Source organism: Pygocentrus nattereri, chromosome 1 (genome assembly GCF_015220715.1).
Source record: "Pygocentrus nattereri isolate fPygNat1 chromosome 1, fPygNat1.pri, whole genome shotgun sequence".
Classification (NCBI taxonomy): domain Eukaryota; kingdom Metazoa; phylum Chordata; class Actinopteri; order Characiformes; family Serrasalmidae; genus Pygocentrus; species Pygocentrus nattereri.
In genome coordinates, this window is record NC_051211.1 from 56541204 (window position 1) to 56561203 (window position 20000).

Sequence of the window (20000 nt, forward strand, 5' to 3'; positions counted from 1 at the left end):
ACTGCCTTTTTTCCCTACTAGCTTATTTGGCACTGGGGAAAGAGAAAAGGGAGTTTTTCAAGCACATTTATTTATTTTCAATTAAAAAAACAAATATTTGTTAAAAGCACACACTGAAAATTGGCTCCGCAATCACTGATTCACTAAAGCTGCTTATTACTTCATCTATTCTGCCTGCAGTTGTTTGTGTGCACAGTACATGATCAAAATCATAGCATTCCCTGTTCACTCAACAGGGATTTTACAATTTCACACAGCTTCCAACCACATGCAACACGGAACTCAGCTCAGCTCATCCCAGTCGGCCTTTACACTACATTTCAGAGTCTAATATCCGACTTTTTCCTCCTACATTTTGAGAAATCTGTCGTTCCTTTTGGTTTCTGTGTGTATAAAAACGTAACATGTCAAAACGAAAGAAGCGCAAAGCCAGAGCACCAATCAGGGCCCAGCGGTCACTTTGTTTAGAGCTGGTTTTGACCTGTTGGTCATACCGACCCAGTGCAGCACGCGGTTCAACGTCAGCGCAGCAGCGTAAAACTTTGGGAGAGTCTGTTCAACATAAATGATGAACTAACCTAACTTTGTGTAAATAGAGCTCAATATAGAAATATGTCCACATATGCAGTCGAGACTGACGCGGCTTTTTTCTGAATTTCTACAAACACCATTTCATTTTATAGTAAATGAGTTTGGGCTGGTTTATGTTTATGAACAGACGCCTACAGATCAACATAGTAAAGGAGCCCATCTGTGATCCTGAGTTTAAAGCCAGTTTTTATTCAACTTAAACTTGGAACTAAGTTGTAAATAAATCTGAAACTGAAACTTTGCTTGTGTGTAAAAAGTGATTTCAGAGCCACTCGGTTCTCCCTGATGGAAACTGTTTACCTTCAGTGTTTTGTGCTTCTGATCATTTTAATAGACGTCAGCGTCACTAATTAATGACGTTCTATTAAAAGACTGGTTTACCAAGAGAGACGCTGGAGGACTTTCACCTGAAATGAGTTCATGAAGCCAGTCTGGTTATAAAAATGATAACAGGACATCAGAGCCAGAATTCCTCTTTTAGTACTTTTACTTTATACTTAAGTACATTTGAAGGGAAATACTTTAGTACTTTTACTCCAGTGGAGGTCTAAAGGGAGGAACTTCTACTTTTACTGGAGGAATATTTTACCTTGGGGGTCTCGACTTTAACTCAGTACAGGGTTTGTGAACTTCGTCCAGCACTGGTGCTTACATTAACTAACAGAACTGTAAATGCAAAGTTTAGTTTATTTCTACTGCAAGTGACATGTTCTCTGCACATGTGTCCCACAGCTGGGGTATTTTTCAGCCATGCTAACTCACATTACTTCCACAGGCTAATGACAGGCTTGCTGTTCACTGGACATCAAGTTTCTCATGAATACCCCAGGTGTTCTTGGTACAGTGAAGGAGAGCTAGCAGGGCAGCACCATAGGGACCATGTAACAGTGCTGTGATTATACTGCTATACACTGCGATTCTGACTCATATAATATCTTGATTCGCGAACTTGATCTGCGACTGGTCGCAGCTCACGAATCACTGACTGGCTCACTTGCATAATGTAGCCTTTAGGGGTCTAGTTAGCATAGAAATGACATCAACCAGTCTGCCCTTCATTCACCGTTACAGAGGAATTCCACAGATTGCTCTACATTTCCACACAAGTCAGAGACGGAGATGTAAACAGTCAGTCAGACTGGTTTGATGAGATGGTCTATCTTAGAGAAACGGGTTCGTATTCCGCTGCAGTGGTGTTGAGTCTTTATGTCTATACGCTAAAGATGGTAAACTAGTTTTCTCTGGGTGCTGTTTTGCCGTTCGATGCCCTTCGGCTCTTACCCCGATTTCCCAGAGCTCTTAGCTGTATTCTTTATTCGGTGTCACGTGACTTTTAATACGTGTCACCTTTTTCCGTTTACGTGTGATTTTGTAGTTGGTTTACAAACCCGGTCTCTAGAGTAGACCAGGCAGGACAGGCCAGGTGCTGTGTGCTCATGTGAGAGCTTTAGGGTGCCTACAGGTGCAGACGCATGCAGGCGTGTACACGGCTAGAGTGGGGCGGAGTTTGTACAGTTTCAAATCAAGCGAGAAACAAAACATTTGAACCAGAAACAAAAATATGGGCTGTCGGAAGAAAAGTTTGGTGGTGTAACGTCAGAATCTGTTGCAGCAAAAGTTGAAATGGGTTGAACTTTTTCGACGCTCGATGATGCGGCTTTTGTCTGCATACAGTCTGTTAGAGTTAATACAGCATCCTAACTGAAATAGCGGTTGGTTGGTGTAGTGGGTAACACCTCTGCCTTCTACCATGTAGACTTGGGTTCAGTCCCCTGCCTGGACAAGCCCCCTGCACTACACCAGTAAGAGTCCTTGGGCAAGACTCCCAACACCACCTTCAGCTCCCTGTGTAAAAAACGGAAGGCCCTCTGGATAAGAACGTCAGCCGAATGCCGTAAATGTAAATGTAAATACACTGGGGGCTGCGTTTCTGACGTTTCTCTAGTGTGTAGACACCCTCGTGCTCTCTAGCCTGATGTGTGTATAATCTGATTTTCTGTATTTTTGACTTCCCCTTATTTCTTGCATGTTTGGATTAGTTCGCCTTGGATTTAATTCTGTTTGCCAACGCTCAGCTCTGATCCTGACCCATGCCTGTTACCTGGCCACGTCTGAAAATGATCCCCATTTTCAGTAAAGCCTCATTCAAGTACCTTGACTGTGAGCATCTAACTCTGTCTCGTTACTCTTCAGACGTCCGGTTCCTATCACCACCACTGTAAACAATTCTCTAACACAACAATTCACATTATACCACTCACGCTTATGCCTACGTTACAGTGTAGTTCCCTATTAAATTGATAAATTTCCTTCAGGACCAATAAAGTATCTGTCCGTCCGTCCATCCGTCCACCTACCTGTCTGTCTGTCCGTCCGTCCGTCCGTCCATCCATCCATCCATCCATCCATCCATCCATCCATCCATCCATCTATCTAAATATATTAGTGATTAATTCAGCATTCAATTAAATATGCTTAGAACCTCACAGAACCCGTCTGTCTATCCCTAACACACACGATTCAAGTTGAAGGAGACTGACAGCTCCTGTGAAGTGGAGAGATGGCAGTTGATAAGATGCACACACATCTATTATTCACACAAGCTAAAGGACCAAGGGACTACATCTGATTAAGTGAAACCACCACGGGCCCCAGTGACAGGCTTTTAACGCTCGGTATGCATGTAGCTTAAAAGCTTGGCCGGTGGACTCTCTTCTGGGCCGTTATATCTCGTCCCGGTTGATCTAGGGAGCAGGGAGTGAAAAAATAACAATCTGACAATCTTGCAGAGCAGCAGATATATTTTAACGGCACTGGGGCAAAAAGCTCCTCAGAAGCCACCACTGTTCTTTTCATACGGCTTACAGAGCATGTGAAGAAACAGCTGAGTCACTTTAGAAACGATGACAGTAGATGATGAATGATAAAGTCTCAGATGCTGCTCTGTGATTGGTTATATAACCGCATTGAGTTTAGTTTAAGCTCATTAGGCTGTCGGCACATGAAACTCTTTCCACTCACACCTTTAAAGCTATACTGACAACTTACAGCACAGAGCCTGGAGTCAACCGATGAACGTATTGGGAATCTTAGATGAATAACATCTGGAACATCGCTCACTCCAGAAGAATTGGGATTAAATGATTGTGGACGGAAGATGTTAAAGCAGAATTATGTAAGATTTAGTTTCCCTGTAAAGCCTCAAATAATCGTTTAAAAGTCAGAGGTGTCACTGTCCACTTCATCAGCTCCACTGACCGTATAGCTGCACTCTGTAGTTCTACAGTTACAGACTGTAGTCCATCTGTTTCTCTGATACTCTGTTACCCTGTTCTTCAGTGGGCAGGACCCCCATGGACCCTCACAGAGCAGGTACTGACGCTGCCCGCAGGACACTGTTGGGTGGATGTTTCTGGTTCTCACTCCAGCAGCACTGCTGTGTCTGATCCACTCAGTAGGGCTCCTAATGTCCCACACGCAGCTTCAAACACAAGGCTAGTTAAAACTAAATCGGCTACCTTAAAGGGGAATTTCACAGTTTCTTCACATTTCTGCACAATTCAATTACTGTTATGTAAACAAATCGTTCAGAATTTTACTGTAAAGTGGTATTTTGTAAAGAAGCATACTATCTATTGATTTTCTCGATAGATGAAAGGATCCAGGGTCAAAATGTCACAATGCAAATATATCCATTGTGTTTACTAGTTGAAAGGAGGATCTAGCCTGCCCGTGTTTTATATGTACGTTTATATGTAATGTTGATGATGGTAAATCAGAAAATAAACATTTTTTTGGGCACTATTGGTGCTTGTACCTCCCTGCCATTACTGTGATTTAAAAGGTTTTAGGCCAAAATCTTCTCAAAAACTCTCATAAAACAGCGTCTCAGCGTCATCAGGCAGTGAATCCAGAACCAGTTCATGTAGGAGCTTTTAGAGGGGGACGTCTGGTTCCCATCAACCAGTGTTTAAAACTCAGTGTTAATGTGAAGCAGTTTACAGATTGTTAAGGTACGATTTATTAAACCTATAGCAAGAATAAAGTTAGTCTACCTGTTCCTGTTGATTTTCTCTGCCTTAAGCTGCGGTGTGACTACGTTACATGCTGTGCTGATATTTTATCGTGATACTGACCATCACTGAAGATCAAATCTGGCCAGGTGGCACGATTGAACAATGGATGTTATATTTCACACTTCGGCCCAGTGGCATCACCTTTGGTGTCTGACCTCGTCTTTATATAAGAAAATGAAATGATTTGGTCAGCATTACGCTCTAGGATCGAGAGCACCTTTTGGAACTGCACTGTACCTTCATGCACACATGCTTTTGTCCAGCACCACGCTCTGGTCCAGCCTTAGGGGCCGCATGCCCTGCACATTTTTACAATTCCCTGCTCCTACAGACACGATTCAGCTCACGGCGTAATTACCAAGCACTTCATCAGCTTGACAGAGTAGGAAAACCTCAAAAAATGGGAACCGGATGGGGAAACACTTAAATGGAACAAGCTGCTGATTCCTAAAGAACACCACAATGCAAGAACATCCCTTTTACGAGAATTTCCGACTTGACTCGATTTTTCTTTGCACGCTCTGTAACACTCTGTCTCTGCCGCTCTCTCCTTCAGACTCCATCGCAGATCGCTGACTGTCGGCCTCTGCCAGTGAAGCTTGGCGTCGAGGCACACCGATGCCTAGCTGGGTCTGAGGCGGGCAAACGCAGGCGCAGACGAGTCGCAGCTGAGAGGCACACGCGCAGCCATGCGGCTCTTCACCGGGCCTGTGTTGAGCCGCTCTGGGAGCAGCACTCAGAGCAGCCCTGGTGAGTCAATCACGCAACTACTGACCTGCCACTCTGCCCTGACGGAGGATCCACAGACAGATAAGGCTTCTTGGTTGGTCTTGGGCCAGTCTAGCTGTCTAGCCTTCCATCTTAAAGATGCAGCACGTTACACACAAACACACAGCACTGTGCAACACTCAGAGACCACCCTTCAGTCATTTCATCTCCACTCAGATTGAAGATAATGTAAGGAAATTAAGAGAAAGTTTCCAAAATGATTTAAACCCACAGAGAAAATATTCCTCCTAACAACCACCTGGAAGAGCTGGTCGACCCCAAAACTGCCCTGCAGCACTGAAAGCTTTGATCTCTGAGAGAGAGGAGAAGATCAAGCTGCTCCAGATCTGAAAGCATCCACAGGGGTTTCTGTCCATCCTTCCACTGTGAGAAGACCACTCAGCGCTGTGGGTCTGAAAGGACGTGTAGCTGATCAAGAAGAACCACTGAATGTGTTTGATCACGTCAGAAAATCATCAACCAGCTTCTCAGACTGAGCTTTGGAGGCGTGTCTGCAGGTTCTATGAGGAGCTGAAAGTGAGGATCCTGAGAGGAACGGAAGCTGGAATGAAGGGAGAGAGTGGACAAACTAAACAGTGAAAAATCTGAATTTATATTTAGTCGTTGAGGCTTCTGTGTGCTTTTCTGTTAAACACGTTACCTGCTTTTCTTTGACACTGACGAATGAACGTGTACTTAATGGTAAAATGGTAAACTGGTAATTAAACACATGACGGGGGGTCTCTGAATTTTCCAGTGCAGTATGTTTATTTACCAACATGATTAACCAACAAATGAAGCAAGTGCATTCAGTGATACTGATACCAGAGGGCAAGCAAACAGAACACCTGCCTGGAGTCCTCAGTCAAAGGTGCACCCAAGCAACTGACCTCACACTGACAGCTCAAGGTGGAAAATGAAGTCACGTATATGTATTAGTGGATTAGCCCCTCTCACTGGGTTCAAAGTCTAGACTTTGGTCAGGGTTTCGGTGTCTGTGAGCTCTCGGTGGTTTCCAGGCTTTTGCACAGTAATGCATTCCAGAGAAATCTGTGAGTGTATATACGAAGCAGAGACATTTCTGAGGAAAGATCTGCATTTTTAGCGTTTGTGTTCGAGCAGCGGAGGCTACACGAGGCAGTGCTGTTTAACAATGAGCTATTTGGCTGTCACTTCGCTCCTTTCACGTTCACTCATTCCGCCCATCACGCGCACAAGCAGAGCTGCAACTGTTGCTCTCGAGTGACACAGCGGCATCTGTCAGTGTGTATGTGTAAATGAATTCACGAAGAAATGCTCACAAGCTGCTTCATGCGAGTCTGACTCGAGTCAGCTCTGGAGAGATTTTGAGTCTGGATACTAGCTGGAGGTGTTGCATTGTACAAAAACCACTACACACACTTCTTCAAGGTTCTTCAAGGGCGTCTTAGTAAAGCCAATGGTTCACAAACCATTTGCAGACAGTTTTCTGCGTGGTGAAATGGTTCTTCGGGTTGATGGAGAACGTGTATAAGGTTCTATATAGAATCTTTTCGGGAATACTCCTGTGTAGCACCAAAAAGGGTTGATTTATTGTTACAAGCTTGGCATGAGAAGCACAGCAGAACCCTCTTTGGAGTCATACTGAACCATTTTCAACAAGGTTCTATACAGAACCTATATACACAACCCATTCTCCATCAATGTGGGGAACCTTTTCGTTACACTAGAGGGTGAGCAGCCCATCATCATCAACAGAACCTACACCTTTAAAAACAGGGGGTTTTAGTAAAGACAGTGGTTCTATACAGAACCATAAACGCTCAAAGAACCACTGCATTTCATGTTTGAATGGTTCTCTGCATGGTGAGGTTGTTCGTCAGATTGATGGAGAATGTGTTGTGCGTGGTTCTATATGGCACCAAAAAGGGTTCTCTATTGTGAAAAGTTTGGCATGGTAAAAATGGCAGAACCGTCTTTTGGTCTATAACCATTCTCAAAAAGGTTCTGTATAGAACCATATACAACATATTGTCCATCGATCTGAAGAACAATGTCACCATGCAAAGAGCTTTTAAGCACAGAACTCATGAATTAGTGACCAAAGCGTAAGGCAGATTATTCAGTAGCTGCATGAAATAAATGTGTTTATTTATTTATTTATTTGTTTATTTTTGTAAAAGCTCCTCAAATGAACAGAACGTGTGTTTTATGATCTCCACATTTCACTACACGCTCACAATTCACTGCTAAAGTCCAAAAATCTGCGCCGCTCTTTGTGTTGTTCTCTAAAAGTGATGTTTCCAGAGCAGATCACTGAAGAGACGCCGTCTGTTTATAGTTTAGAGCCCAGATTTGGGGAAAAACGGGTCGACTTTCAGTAGAAAAACAAACTGAGTTCAGCTTCTTTTATTATAAGGGTTTAAAATGACGTCACCGTCTATTAGACTGGAGAGAAGAGCTACAGCCTCACACGACGCCCAGCTTCTGAATGGAGCTTATGGAGTATGAACGTTATGGAGAACATGACCCGGTGCGTTCCGGGACCACCGGTGGTCTCTTAAACTCCACATTTACTGCATGCAGCCCTTTTATTCTGCCCATCATGTACCAAGCGCAAACCCTCTCGCAGTAAAGCGCTGTCTGCGTCATGTTATTTGTGTCGTTTTTTCAGCTTGTCTGTATTTCAGTCTGTCCAGGCTTCTTCACTGTGTATTTGACAGAGGCGTCTGTTTTGGTCTGTGTGTGTTCAGCATTTAAAGTGATGTTTGTCATTTTGGAAGAGATTCTCAAAGGAATCTCCACTGTGAAATGAATGATGTGAAGAGAGAAGAAAATGAATAATGTGGCTTTTAACATGATGAGCTGCCTAAAAAAGAAGGAGAAAAGGAGGCAGAAGGAGCCGTTTACATAGCCTTTAGCGTTAGATGTTTGTTGGATGAGCCTTTGTTTGTTGTCATGGCTCAGGACACGTACGAACTAAAAAGAAGCAGCAACAACCTTCTAATAAACGTATAAGGTCATGTGATGCATTATTGGCATTTCGATTGGCTATTTCATGAAACTTGCTTCACAAAAGCGAGACTCTCGCAACAGTTGCAGCGAAGTTTCAAATGAGTTGCGGGATGCTTTACGTTATACAGCAGGCAGCAGGTACAAGTGGCCCATATGTGAATGTGTTTGAGCTTGATATAAAAATGATTTGTCCACAGTCACGTCTCTCGTTCGTGTCCTCGGATTCTTTAAGGGTTGCTTTCAGAGTTTTGACTGTTCTCTGATGATTTCGGCATTTCTTTCGAAATCTCTTTCACAGAGCGGTCGCGATAAGTGCCTTCTAATTTTTTGGTACAGGAACATCAGCCTAAATGTTTCTGAGTCTCAGCAGCGTGAAATGATGACGAATGTCGAGTTGGATTGACGTAAAAGTTCCATGAACTCCGATCTGGCTGTTCAGACTGAGTCGCACTGCTGCAGATCGGATACGGATCGGATGTCAGTCCCATATGAAAGCGTCTCAAATCGGAACTGAAAATGTCAGATTCAGTGTGTTTATCTCTTCACGCTGACACACATCTGGGTCACATGTGAAGACAAAGAACGGATTTGAGCCGCTTTTCCTGCTGTGTAAACGTAGCCTTAGTTTCATGCAAGTTTCAAGCAACTTTAGAGCAACTTAGAGCCATTGGTGTTGTGTGTGACAGACAGATCTACTGCCTCAGAGGCTGAATTAGTCTTTCATGCTGTCAAACTAAAAGTGAGGGATGATTACATGAGGACACAGAGTGGATCTCTAATAGTACGTTGCATGGAAAAGCAGGACCAGGCAACACAGAGAAAGAAGTCTAAAAGCATCTTTAACTTGAATATTTCAAGATGCTGCCTTTATCTTTAATCACCACGGCTTTCATCTTAGCTAAATCCTCTGTCATGGCACGCGCACACACATAGCGACTCGTAAAGGGAACAGAAATTACCAGCTGACACCGAGACAGATGGAGCAGGGAGGCCTGTGTTAATATGTGCCTGATTAAAAAGCTGAAGAGGCCCAGGCAGGGAGTCTATTCTGCACTTCAGTTTTAATGCCCAGCAACACAAGTTCTGTCTGGAGGACACGACTGAGGCTTCAGGAGGATGTCAGGAAAATGCTCATACAGTCCGCACTGAATGACTGCTAGCAGTGGCACGCTATGATCTAATTTGCAGAGGGCTAAATCTTTCATTAACTAGTTAGCAAACATTGAAGTAGTCCTCTATTTAAAGGGATATTTAAGCAATAGAACCCTAGAGGGAATGTGTCGAGCTCCGCCCACTCGCCGCTCAGCCGGCAGTTCGTTCTCCAGCTCCTTACACTAAATTCCCAAACTGTCGTCACCACTGAGCAGCTTTTCAGTCGGCAGCTGTGACAGAAGAACAGCTGAACAACCTGGAATCAGCCAGAAATGAACCCAACACCATTCGCCAGACGTGTCTGATCTTCAGAGTCGGACCAAATCAGACTGAGCCGTAAAACTGACCCAATATCAGGTTCAGCTCAGTTTGGTCAGTTTGTCCAGATCAGTATTAATGTTGTTTTGTTCCAGCCGGTCTGTAAAGCTTCTTACAGCCCGTTTAGTTTGGCGAATGGTGTTGGGTTCATTTCTGGCTGATTCCAGGTTGTTCAGCTGTTCTTCTGTCACAGCTGCCGACTGAAAAGCTGCTCAGTGGTGACGACAGTTTGGGAATTTAGCGTCGTCTCGTCTTCAGAGTCGGACCAAATCGGCTGTCGGTCAGATGTGATCTTAACAGTGTCCGTTTTCTGTTTGTGGCAAAGTGAGAAGTAAAAACGTTCAGATGTCTCGAGCGTCTCCTACAGCTGTCAGAGTCGTTGCTTAGCAACAGCGTCTCAGTGCAGTGATACAGTGTTTGTGAATAAATCGTGATGTTCTGGTGAAATAACAGCAGTTAGAACGGCTCTCAACCAATCAGCTCACCTGGCCGGAACTACCTGTTGTATAATTCAAAGTATATGATTTTTATTTTCTACATCATTTGAGCTCAGCACTCTTTTACACTGTGTGAACATTTCATGATGAATGGGCCAAAATTACTTAGAAAAGAGCTTCTTAAGAACAACAAGTTAAGAACAATTTTGCTGTGTCATGTAAACAGGGCTGTCCCAAATACCAGATTTTGGGCTCTGCAGTTTTGGCATTGGACATTGCAGGCATAGTACGGGTCCAGTATGGTGGGACACTGTTCGCAGCCGTGCTGGGAGTACATGCTGTCCAGCTCCGCGTTAGCGTGAGTTTCACTGCTCACACACACACACACACACACACACACACACACACACACACACAACACACACACACACACACACACACACACACACACACACACACACATCTTCTAAGCCAATTCTCCCACAGGGTCGGGGGGGGTGCTGGAGCCTATCCCAGTGGTCATCGGGCGGAAGGCAGGATACACCCTGGACAGGTCGCCAGTCCATCGCAGGGCAGACAGACAGACACATTCACACCTAGGGGTAATGCAGCATGTCCAATTTCCCTGACTGCATGTCTTTGGACTGTGATAGGAAACCGGAGAACCCGGAGGAACCCCACGCAGACACGGGGAGAACATGCAAACTCCACACAGAGAGGACCCTGGTCACCCGGCCGGGGAATCGAACCCAGGCCCTCCTCGCTGTGAGGCGACAGCGCTACATTTAAACAGTGCAACTAAAAATATAAATATAGTATAAATATATGCAAGAACGTACTGACAAAATGTGACGTCGCTGCGCTGTAAGTAGCTGTAAGCACAGTTTTTTAAAGAGAAGAAATATTTATGTTGTGCTGTTTTCAGTTCATTCTTACAAGGACTTTTATGTTGAAGAGCCTGGATGTGGGGGGAGTGGTGGCTTGCATTTAAAAAAAGCTGCATTATGGACTTTAACGTCAAGTCATCAAGTTTCTCCCAAAAACCCCAGACGTTACAGTATTTTACAGTTCAGTCCTGAAATTAAAAACAGATACGCCCCCAGTGAACGAAAGTCTGAGCAGCTGAATATGAGGGTCCAACTCGACCTGTACACTTACTGTCTTGGAGATGTTTTTCTTTGGACAGTGACAGTTCGGTACCATGGACAATACATTGTGCTGCGAGTGTTCAAAACAGCTAAATTATGGCCCCTATTGACCACGTTACAGACAGCAGACAGAGATTAGGCTGAAAAACGGCGTAGTATTCCTTTAAGATTAGAATGACCAGTTTGTAAACAGTCACCACTTAATAACTGTTGGCCTAGAAACTTCGGCGGCCTTTATATTCCCAGCCTAATGTGAGACCGTCATACTAGAACCCTGCATTTGCTCTCTGGACAACAGAAGGCTCTACGCTGCATTCCAACACAACCTCCAGCTATGATGCACTGGTTTTAATCTGGACTTTATGTGGCTTTGTGGGCGAGACAGACGAGGGAAGATGTCCTCAGAATTAAGCACGGCACACTGGAGTGCAGCATTCATTTTGCTTCAGTAGTTTCACTGGGCCTGAAAGCCTCTGAGACAACTGGCCAAAAGAGACTGTCCAGTTCAGAAACAACAAAGTTCTGCAGCAAAGTCAGCATTATTAAAGATTTAATGGAGCGCTGCAGTGTTTTTAATGTAACCTCTATATTCCTTAACATGAAAAGCTGAAAGAGAGGAGGAAAAGTAATGTGTGAAATGTGTATGTTTGTGCTTAGGGGTGGGGAAGTGTCTGCACCTTAGATATCAATTTGATATCTATCTATCTATCTATCTATCTATCTATCTATCTACATATATGTATCTACATAATATATCAATCAAATTGATATCTAAGGTGCAGACAGTTTTCATGACACACACACACACACATATATATATATATATATATATATATACACACAACAGGTAGTTCAGGCCAGGTGAGCTGATTGGTTGAGAGCCGTTCTAACTGCTGTTATTTCACAAGAACATCATTCACAAGAACATTTATTCACAAACACTGTATCACTCCGCTGAGACGCTGTTGCTAAGCAACGACTCTGACAGCTGTAGGAGACGCTCGAGCCATCTGAACGATTTCACTTCTTACTTTACCACAAACAGAAAACGGACACTGTTAAGACCACATCTGACCGACAGCCGATTTGGTCCGACTCTGAAGACGAGACGACACTAAATTCCCAAACTGTCGTCGCCACTGAGCAGCTTTTCAGTCGGCAGCTGTGACAGAAGAACAGCTGAACAACCTGGAATCAGCCAGAAATGAACCCAACACCATTCGCCAGACGTGTCTGATCTTCAGAGTCGAACCAAATCAGACTGAGCCGTAAAACTGACCCAATATCAGGTTCAGCTCAGTTTGGTCAGTTTCTCCAGATCAGTATTAATGTTGTTTTGTTCCAGCCGGTCTGTGAAGCTTCTTACAGCCCGTTTAGTTTGGCGAATGGTGTTGGGTTCATTTCTGGCTGATTCCAGGTTGTTCAGCTGTTCTTCTGTCACAGCTGCCGACTGAAAAGCTGCTCAGTGGCGACGACAGTTTGGGAATTTAGTGTAAGGAGCTGGAGAACGAACTGCCGGCTGAGCAGCGAGTGGGCGGAGCTCGTTACTCTGACGTAGCAGCGAGCTGCTCGTTAAGGAGCTCTAATTAGGAGGAAGGAACTGAACATTAAAACATATTAAAGCCGCGTTCACGGCCAGTTTATTCATTTCTTACTGTATTTATTTAACTGCTGTATTAAAGCAGTAGAGCACTCGAGGAGGGAGTTATCACCAATAACATCACGGCTGAGATGATCTACAGACACCGGGATGGTATTTCACCATAACACACTCCCTCTCGGGTTCTACTGCTTAAATATAAAACCTCCATCCCAAGATTACTTGTTTCGTTCCATTGACTTACATTAAAACAAAAGTAGATTTTTTTTTCCTTCTCCTGTAAAGATACAATTTTGGAGATACAAGGTTTTCTTAAGACAACACCGATCAGGTGTAACATTCTGACCACCTCCTCGTTTCTACACTCACTGTCCACTTTATCAGCTCCACTTACTGTATAGCTGCACTCTGTAGTTCTACAGTTACAGACTGTAGTCCATCTGTTTCTCTGATACTCTGTTACCCTGTTCTTCAGTGGTCAGGACCCCCATGGACCCTCACAGAGCAGGTACTGTTTGGGTGGTGGGTCATTCTCAGCACTGCAGTAACACTGATGTGGTGGTGGTGTGTTAGTGTGTGTTGCGCTGGTGTGAGTGGATCAGACACAGCAGTGCTGCTGGAGTGTTTAAACACTGTGTCCACACACTGTCCACTCTATTAGACACTCCTAACTTGTGGGTCCACCTTGTAGATGTAAAGTCAGAGACGACAGCTCATCTGCTGCTGCACAGTTTGTGTTGGTCATCCTCTAGACCTTCATCAGTGCCCACAGGACGCTGCCCACAGGACGCTGCCCACAGGACGCTGCCCACAGGACGCTGTTGGCTGGATGTTTTTGGTTCTCAGTCCAGCAGCGACACTGAGGTGTTTAAAAGCTCCAGCAGCGCTGCTGTCTGATCCACTCAGACCAGCATATTTCAGTGTAATTTTAATAGTATATTTCAGACAAAACGAGTATAATTCAAACCAACTTAAATCAAATCAGGCTCACAGCCAGACGCAGGATAATGTGCAGCGAAATGCTTAAACGACTGTCTGTTGTCATGAAAAACACAATATACAGCAGAAAATATGAGATAAAATAATAAAAGGAAAGACAGAAGATACAGCTGCTTATTCGCAGTCACCATAACGTACCACTGCCTGCACGTCTTAAAGAAAGACACACATTGTTTACAGTCCAACTGCTTTTCCTCCTCTCATCATCACAGTGAAGGGTGGGCAGCACACATTCACCCTTTTTTTCTCCATAATACATTAAGCTGCTGTCGCTTATGCTATTCTGGTCTCCCCTTCAAGATGTTTCAGTTCACTCTCTGTATCTCACCCTCACATATGCTCTCCCTCACACATACACAAGCTCAGCTTCTCATTAATTCCTGTCGCCGCTTTGTGAAGAAGGCTAGAGCCTGCAGACTGCGGGAGAAAACCGCTCCGAGTCATCCTGATATGTGTTGACAGTGCGTTTATCAATATTTTTATGGAAACGCTTACAGAAAATCGAAGGCGCCCGACTGCCCAAAGAAGACCGAGTTTCACCAGCAGGATAGAGTCACCTTCATGCTGCCACCGCTAACATACAATATTCAACCAAACAGCCTTTTTATCTCATGAGAAAAAGTGTCAGGGAGAGCGAGAAGTAGACGAGGGCGAGGGAATGAGTGTGAACGGGAAACGATAAGACGTTTTCCTGCTGCGGCATGGCATATCCGTGAGCGAATCACGGTATTACAGGGCAATAAACATCACAACTGGATCAAATGATGTAATCAAAACTGAAGAGATTTGTGTGAGGCAGAAAAAGTCATTATATTTTGATGAAGGATTATAGGAAAATAAGATCAGAGAGGGCGGAGGGAGACGATGCACTTTCCTCTTACAGTGCACACTGTATTACACACCCAGTGGTCACCAACCCTCTAATTTCCTAAAGAGTTTAGTTCCAACCTGCATCTGACATGCTGCCCCTTCCCTCGCCTAACAGTGATGCAGGTAATCCAGGCAATCGAGGGAGGCTGAAATTAACACGGTGGAGCACAAGTGGAAGAATGGAGTCGGAACCGGGCTCCACAGGAATGTAGATCTTCAGGACCAGGGTTGGTGACCACTGATCTGGAGTATGTACAAGGTGGATTCATGTGCAGGTCCTGCATGATTTGTGGTTTGTTTGTGCAGGAAACAAAACGCTTTGTCCAGCTCCCGCCCGCAGGTGAACTGACACCCAAAATATCTGACACAGTCTGTTCACAATCAGATTACTCTCTGCTGAAGTAACAGGTCAGTCGTGGTCATCAGGCTCACTCTGAGTAACTTCACCGAAAGATCAGCTCAAGAACAGCGTAGAGAGCTTCATGGAATGGGTTTCCATGGCCGAGCAGCTGCATCCAAGCCTTACATCACCAAGCGCAATGCAAAGCGTGGAATGCAATGGTGTAAAGCGCCGCCACTGGACTCTAGAGCAGTGGAGACGTGTTCTCTGGAGTGACCAATCACGCTTCTCCGTCTGGGAATCCGATGGACGAGTCTGGGTTTGGCGGTTGCCAGGAGACGGTACTTGTCTGACTGCATTGTGCCGAGTGTAAAGTTTGGTGGAGGGGGGATCATGGTGTGGGGGTGTTTTTCAGGAGTTGGGCTCGGCCCCTTAGTTCCAGTGAAAGGAACTCTTAAAGCTTCAGCACCAAGAGATTCTGGACAATTTCACGCTCCCAACTTTGTGGGAACAGTTTGGGGACGGCCCCTTCCTGCTCCAACATGACTGAGCACCAGTGCACAAAGCAGGTCCATAAAGACGTGGATGAGCCAGTTTGGTGTGGAAGAACTTGACTGGCCTGCACAGAGTCCTGACCTCAACCCCATAGAACCCCTTTGGGATGAATTAGAGTGGAGACTGTGAGCCAGGCCTTCTCGTCCAACATCAGCGTCTGACCTCACAAATGCGCTTCTGGAAGAACGGTCAGAAATTCCCATACACACTCCTAACCCTTGTGGAAAGCCTTCCCAGAAGAGCTGAAGCTGTTATAGCTGCAAAGGGTGAGCCGACATCACATTATACCCTATGGATTAAGAACCATATGGATTGGGACACCAATTCCAGCAGTGTCTGACAATCAGAGGGCGACTGTATGGGATATATCATGAGACAAAAGAGCAGAGAAATTACATATAAAGCTTAAGGTGGCTTTTTATTTGAATCTTCCGCTCCACCTTAAATGGTGTAGCAGAATGGTGCAGACCTCTGCAGGCACCAGAATATAACTGCTGCTCCATTTAGGGTGGAAAAGATTATTGGAACAAAAAGGGAATAAGGAGCTTCAGCTTTCCAGAAACTTAGCACCATTTTTGTTATTAGCACCATTAAGTCTGAACAGCATTCACTGCACTTCATCCAAGCAAATCATTCTGGATCCTCAACGTGCTTCGCAGCCCAGCACAGCTGCCTATGTGGGGTTTAATTTAATTCTGTCTGACCTCTGGACGCTCTGTAGTGTCATTAGCTAATAATAGAACGTTGATACAGATAAATAGCAGAGAGGTGAAGTGATGCTGATTGGCTATGCTGCTGCACGCTAGTGAGGTCACGAGACGCATCACTGGTTGTGTGGTGCTGTGGGCGATTTCTCACGGCGTTCTTTAGCCTAAATACATCATCGTTGTTCAAACATACTGTCGCTGTCCAGAGAAGAACAAGGATCTCCATAGTAACATTACACAGGAGAAGACAGAGCATTCTGAATTTTTCATGTAAGTTAATGTAAGAGCTTTTACTTCAAGTACACACACACACACACACACACACACACACACACACACACACACACACACACACATCTTCTAAGCCGCTTCTCCTTCTGGACAGGTTGCCAGTCCATCACAGGGCTTACTTCAAGTACTTGTGGAGCATTTCTATTGGTAGATTTATACATTTTTCCCAGTGTAAAGAACAAGAAGCATTTCTATTGGTAGATTTATACATTTTTCCCAGTGTAAAGAACAGCTGCTGTGTCCAAATAAATCAATTATCTTTTTCCCGTGATGATAAATCTATGTAGAACCATATACCACACTTTTTGACAGCAACATCAACAACAACAACAACAACAACAATAATAATAATAATAATTTATGTGCAGTGCAGCTCTTTTAAACCGGACTGATCTGATCTCTGTGCTGTGTTTGTTAGGATGCTGATGTATTTTCTCCGAGCTGTTTTCTTAGGAAGTTCAGTAAGGAGACCATTACAGTGATCAACGCTGTGGTAATAAAAAACGCATCAACAAGTTTCTCTGCGTCGCTCTGAGACAGAAAAACCTGAACTTGATTGATTGTCTCAAATGATAAAAGCTGCTTTAGTGACTGTGTTTACATGCAGATTAAACAGAGCCCAGAGTCCAAGATCACAGCCAGGTTTCTACTACAGGTTTGGTTTAAGAAGCTAATGCAACCAAGTTTCTCATGAATCATTTTCTCTGAGTTTCTGTACCAACGATCAGTATTTCAGTTTTTTCATGATTTAATTGTAGAAAATTTTGCGACGTCCACTGAGAAACATCTGCCACACAGCTGGTCAGTCTGTCTACAGAGTCTTGATCTTCAGAAGGAATGGAGATGTATAGCTGGGTGTCGTCAAGCACAGCTGTGAAAATTTATACTGTACTTCCTAATGACATCACCTAGAGGTAGAACAAACCTAAATTTAGACCCATATACAACATATTCTCCATCAATCTGAAGAATCATTTCAGCATGTTCGTTGAGTGTTCATGGTTCTATACAGAACCACTGTCTTTACTAAAGAACCCTTGAAGTACCATCTTTTAACGAGTGTAAAGCAGGAGGAGACAGGGTAAAATCGTTTAACGTGGTAGGTGGGCAGTGGGAACCCAAACGAGAAACGTGAACGCGGCCCAAGTCTGACACACATTCGGTCCCATCAGGTTGGGATGAATATTTCAAGCTCAGCTCACAGCCACAGCGTCTCACTCGCTTTCCTGCTTTCAGGGCGGCACTCACACTTTAATGTAGAGGACACAGTGAGCCAGAGGGCACGGAGCAGCCTCACTTCGCTGTTTGTTATTCATGGGTGCGTTTTGGAGATTATAATCAGTTAAAGATGCTGATATCAACACCGCCAACGTGTCCTCTTTAAAAGGCTGCGTTTTCCCTAGAACTCTGATGGCGAGAGGGTTCCTCTGCCCGAAAGATGTGGACACACATACAGCACATCGCTGGTCACCCCTTAGAAGAGGTCATATCAAATAAGGACGGCAGTTCTAGAGGTGGGCAATATGGCAAAAATATAATATCGCGATACATCAAGAAATTAGATAAATTAGAAACCAGAGATTTGATCAGTTGGAACAGCCCTATATTTTAAAAATGTCCATATTTGGCACTAAATCCTGTTAGTCGTCACTAATTTTGCTCTCTGTATAATGAAACATGTCGTCTGTGAGCGTCTACAAGCACTGACGATAAACACAGTATGTCCAGAAAAGCATATAGTCCTGTGTTGTGACATAATTCATCACAATAATGATATATACTGTCATATTGCCCTGCCTTAGGTAGCTCCCATCCACTGTGTAAAACAGAAATCTAGCCTGGAGGCATGTGCGCACTTGTGAAATACATTTTCATAAATCCACACCCATAATTTACACTGAATAATTAACATATGAATTATAATATGAGAGCCATCTGCAAGCACGACTGATGCTGCTATTTCTACAGGGAGGATGCAAAAACAAATAAATTAGCAAAATTTGCAGAAACTAGACTGGTTGATAAATCACCGTCAAAAATCGACAGTTTTAAAAGTTACGAGGGAAAATCTACGGATACAGAACTTCAAACGATTACTCAAAGAAACGAGCACAAACCCACAAATCACTGCCATCCTTCCATTTAGTGCTTTGTGTTCAGTCCTTTGTGTTCAGTCCTTTGTGTTCAGTGCTTTGTGTTCAGTGCTTTGTGTTCAGTGCTTTGTGTTCAGTCCTTTGTGTTTAGTGCTTTGTGTTTAGTCCTTTGTGTTCAGTGCTTTGTGTTTAGTGCTTTGTGTTCAGTCCTTTGTGTTTAGTCCTTTGTGTTCAGTGCTTTGTGTTTTGTGCTTTGTGTTCAGTGCTTTGTGTTTAGTCCTTTGTGTTCAGTCCTTTGTGTTCAGTCCTTTGTGTTCAGTGCTTTGTGTTTAGTGCTTTGTGTTCAGTCCTTTGTGTTCAGTGCTTTGTGTTCAGTCCTTTGTGTTTAGTGCTTTGTGTTCAGTGCTTTGTGTTCAGTCCTTTGTGTTTAGTCCTTTGTGTTCAGTGCTTTGTGTTTAGTCCTTTGTGTTCAGTGCTTTGTGTTCAGTGCTTTGTGTTTTGTGCTTTGTGTTCCGTCCTTTGTGTTCAGTCCTTTGTGTTTAGTCCTTTGTGTTTAGTCCTTTGTGTTTAGTGCTTTGTGTTCAGTGCTTTGTGTTCAGTGCTTTGTGTTCAGTCCTTTGTGTTTAGTGCTTTGTGTTCAGTCCTTTGTGTTCAGTCCTTTGTGTTCAGTGCTTTGTGTTTAGTGCTTTGAGTTCAGTGCTTTGTGTTCAGTGCTTTGTGTTCAGTGCTTTGTGTTCAGTCCTTTGTGTTCAGTGCTTTGTGTTCAGTCCTTTGTGTTCAGTCCTTTGTGTTCAGTGCTTTGTGTTCAGTCCTTTGTGTTCAGTGCTTTGTGTTCAGTGCTTTGTGTTCAGTGCTTTGTGTTTAGTCATTTGTGTTTAGTCCTTTGTGTTCAGTCATTTGTGTTCAGTGCTTTGTGTTCAGTGCTTTGTGTTCAGTCCTTTGTGTTCAGTGCTTTGTGTTCAGTCCTTTGTGTTCAGTCCTTTGTGTTCAGTGCTTTGTATTCAGTCCTTTGTGTTTAGTCCTTTGTGCTCAGTCCTTTGTGTTTAGTCCTTTGTGTTCAG

The 20000-nt window shown here is 44.0% G+C and overlaps 2 protein-coding genes across 6 annotated transcripts in view; one reads left to right on the forward strand and one right to left on the reverse strand.

Annotated features, from left to right (window-relative positions):
• The window catches only part of cacna2d4a (calcium channel, voltage-dependent, alpha 2/delta subunit 4a), a 230781-nt gene that overhangs the window by 84068 nt on the left and 126713 nt on the right, over positions 1 to 20000 (reverse strand). The gene's annotated exons all lie outside the window — the stretch shown is intronic.
• lrtm2a (leucine-rich repeats and transmembrane domains 2a) overlaps positions 1 to 20000 on the forward strand; it is a 97168-nt gene that overhangs the window by 14110 nt on the left and 63058 nt on the right. For all 3 annotated transcript variants that reach the window (XR_005130856.1, XR_005130855.1, XM_037542292.1), the window contains exon 2: positions 5224 to 5417. Coding sequence is in view for 1 of the 3 variants with exons in the window: in XM_037542292.1 (XP_037398189.1) it covers positions 5357 to 5417 (61 nt within the window). In the remaining 2 variants the exon portion in view is untranslated. The remainder of the gene's footprint in view (positions 1 to 5223; positions 5418 to 20000) is intronic.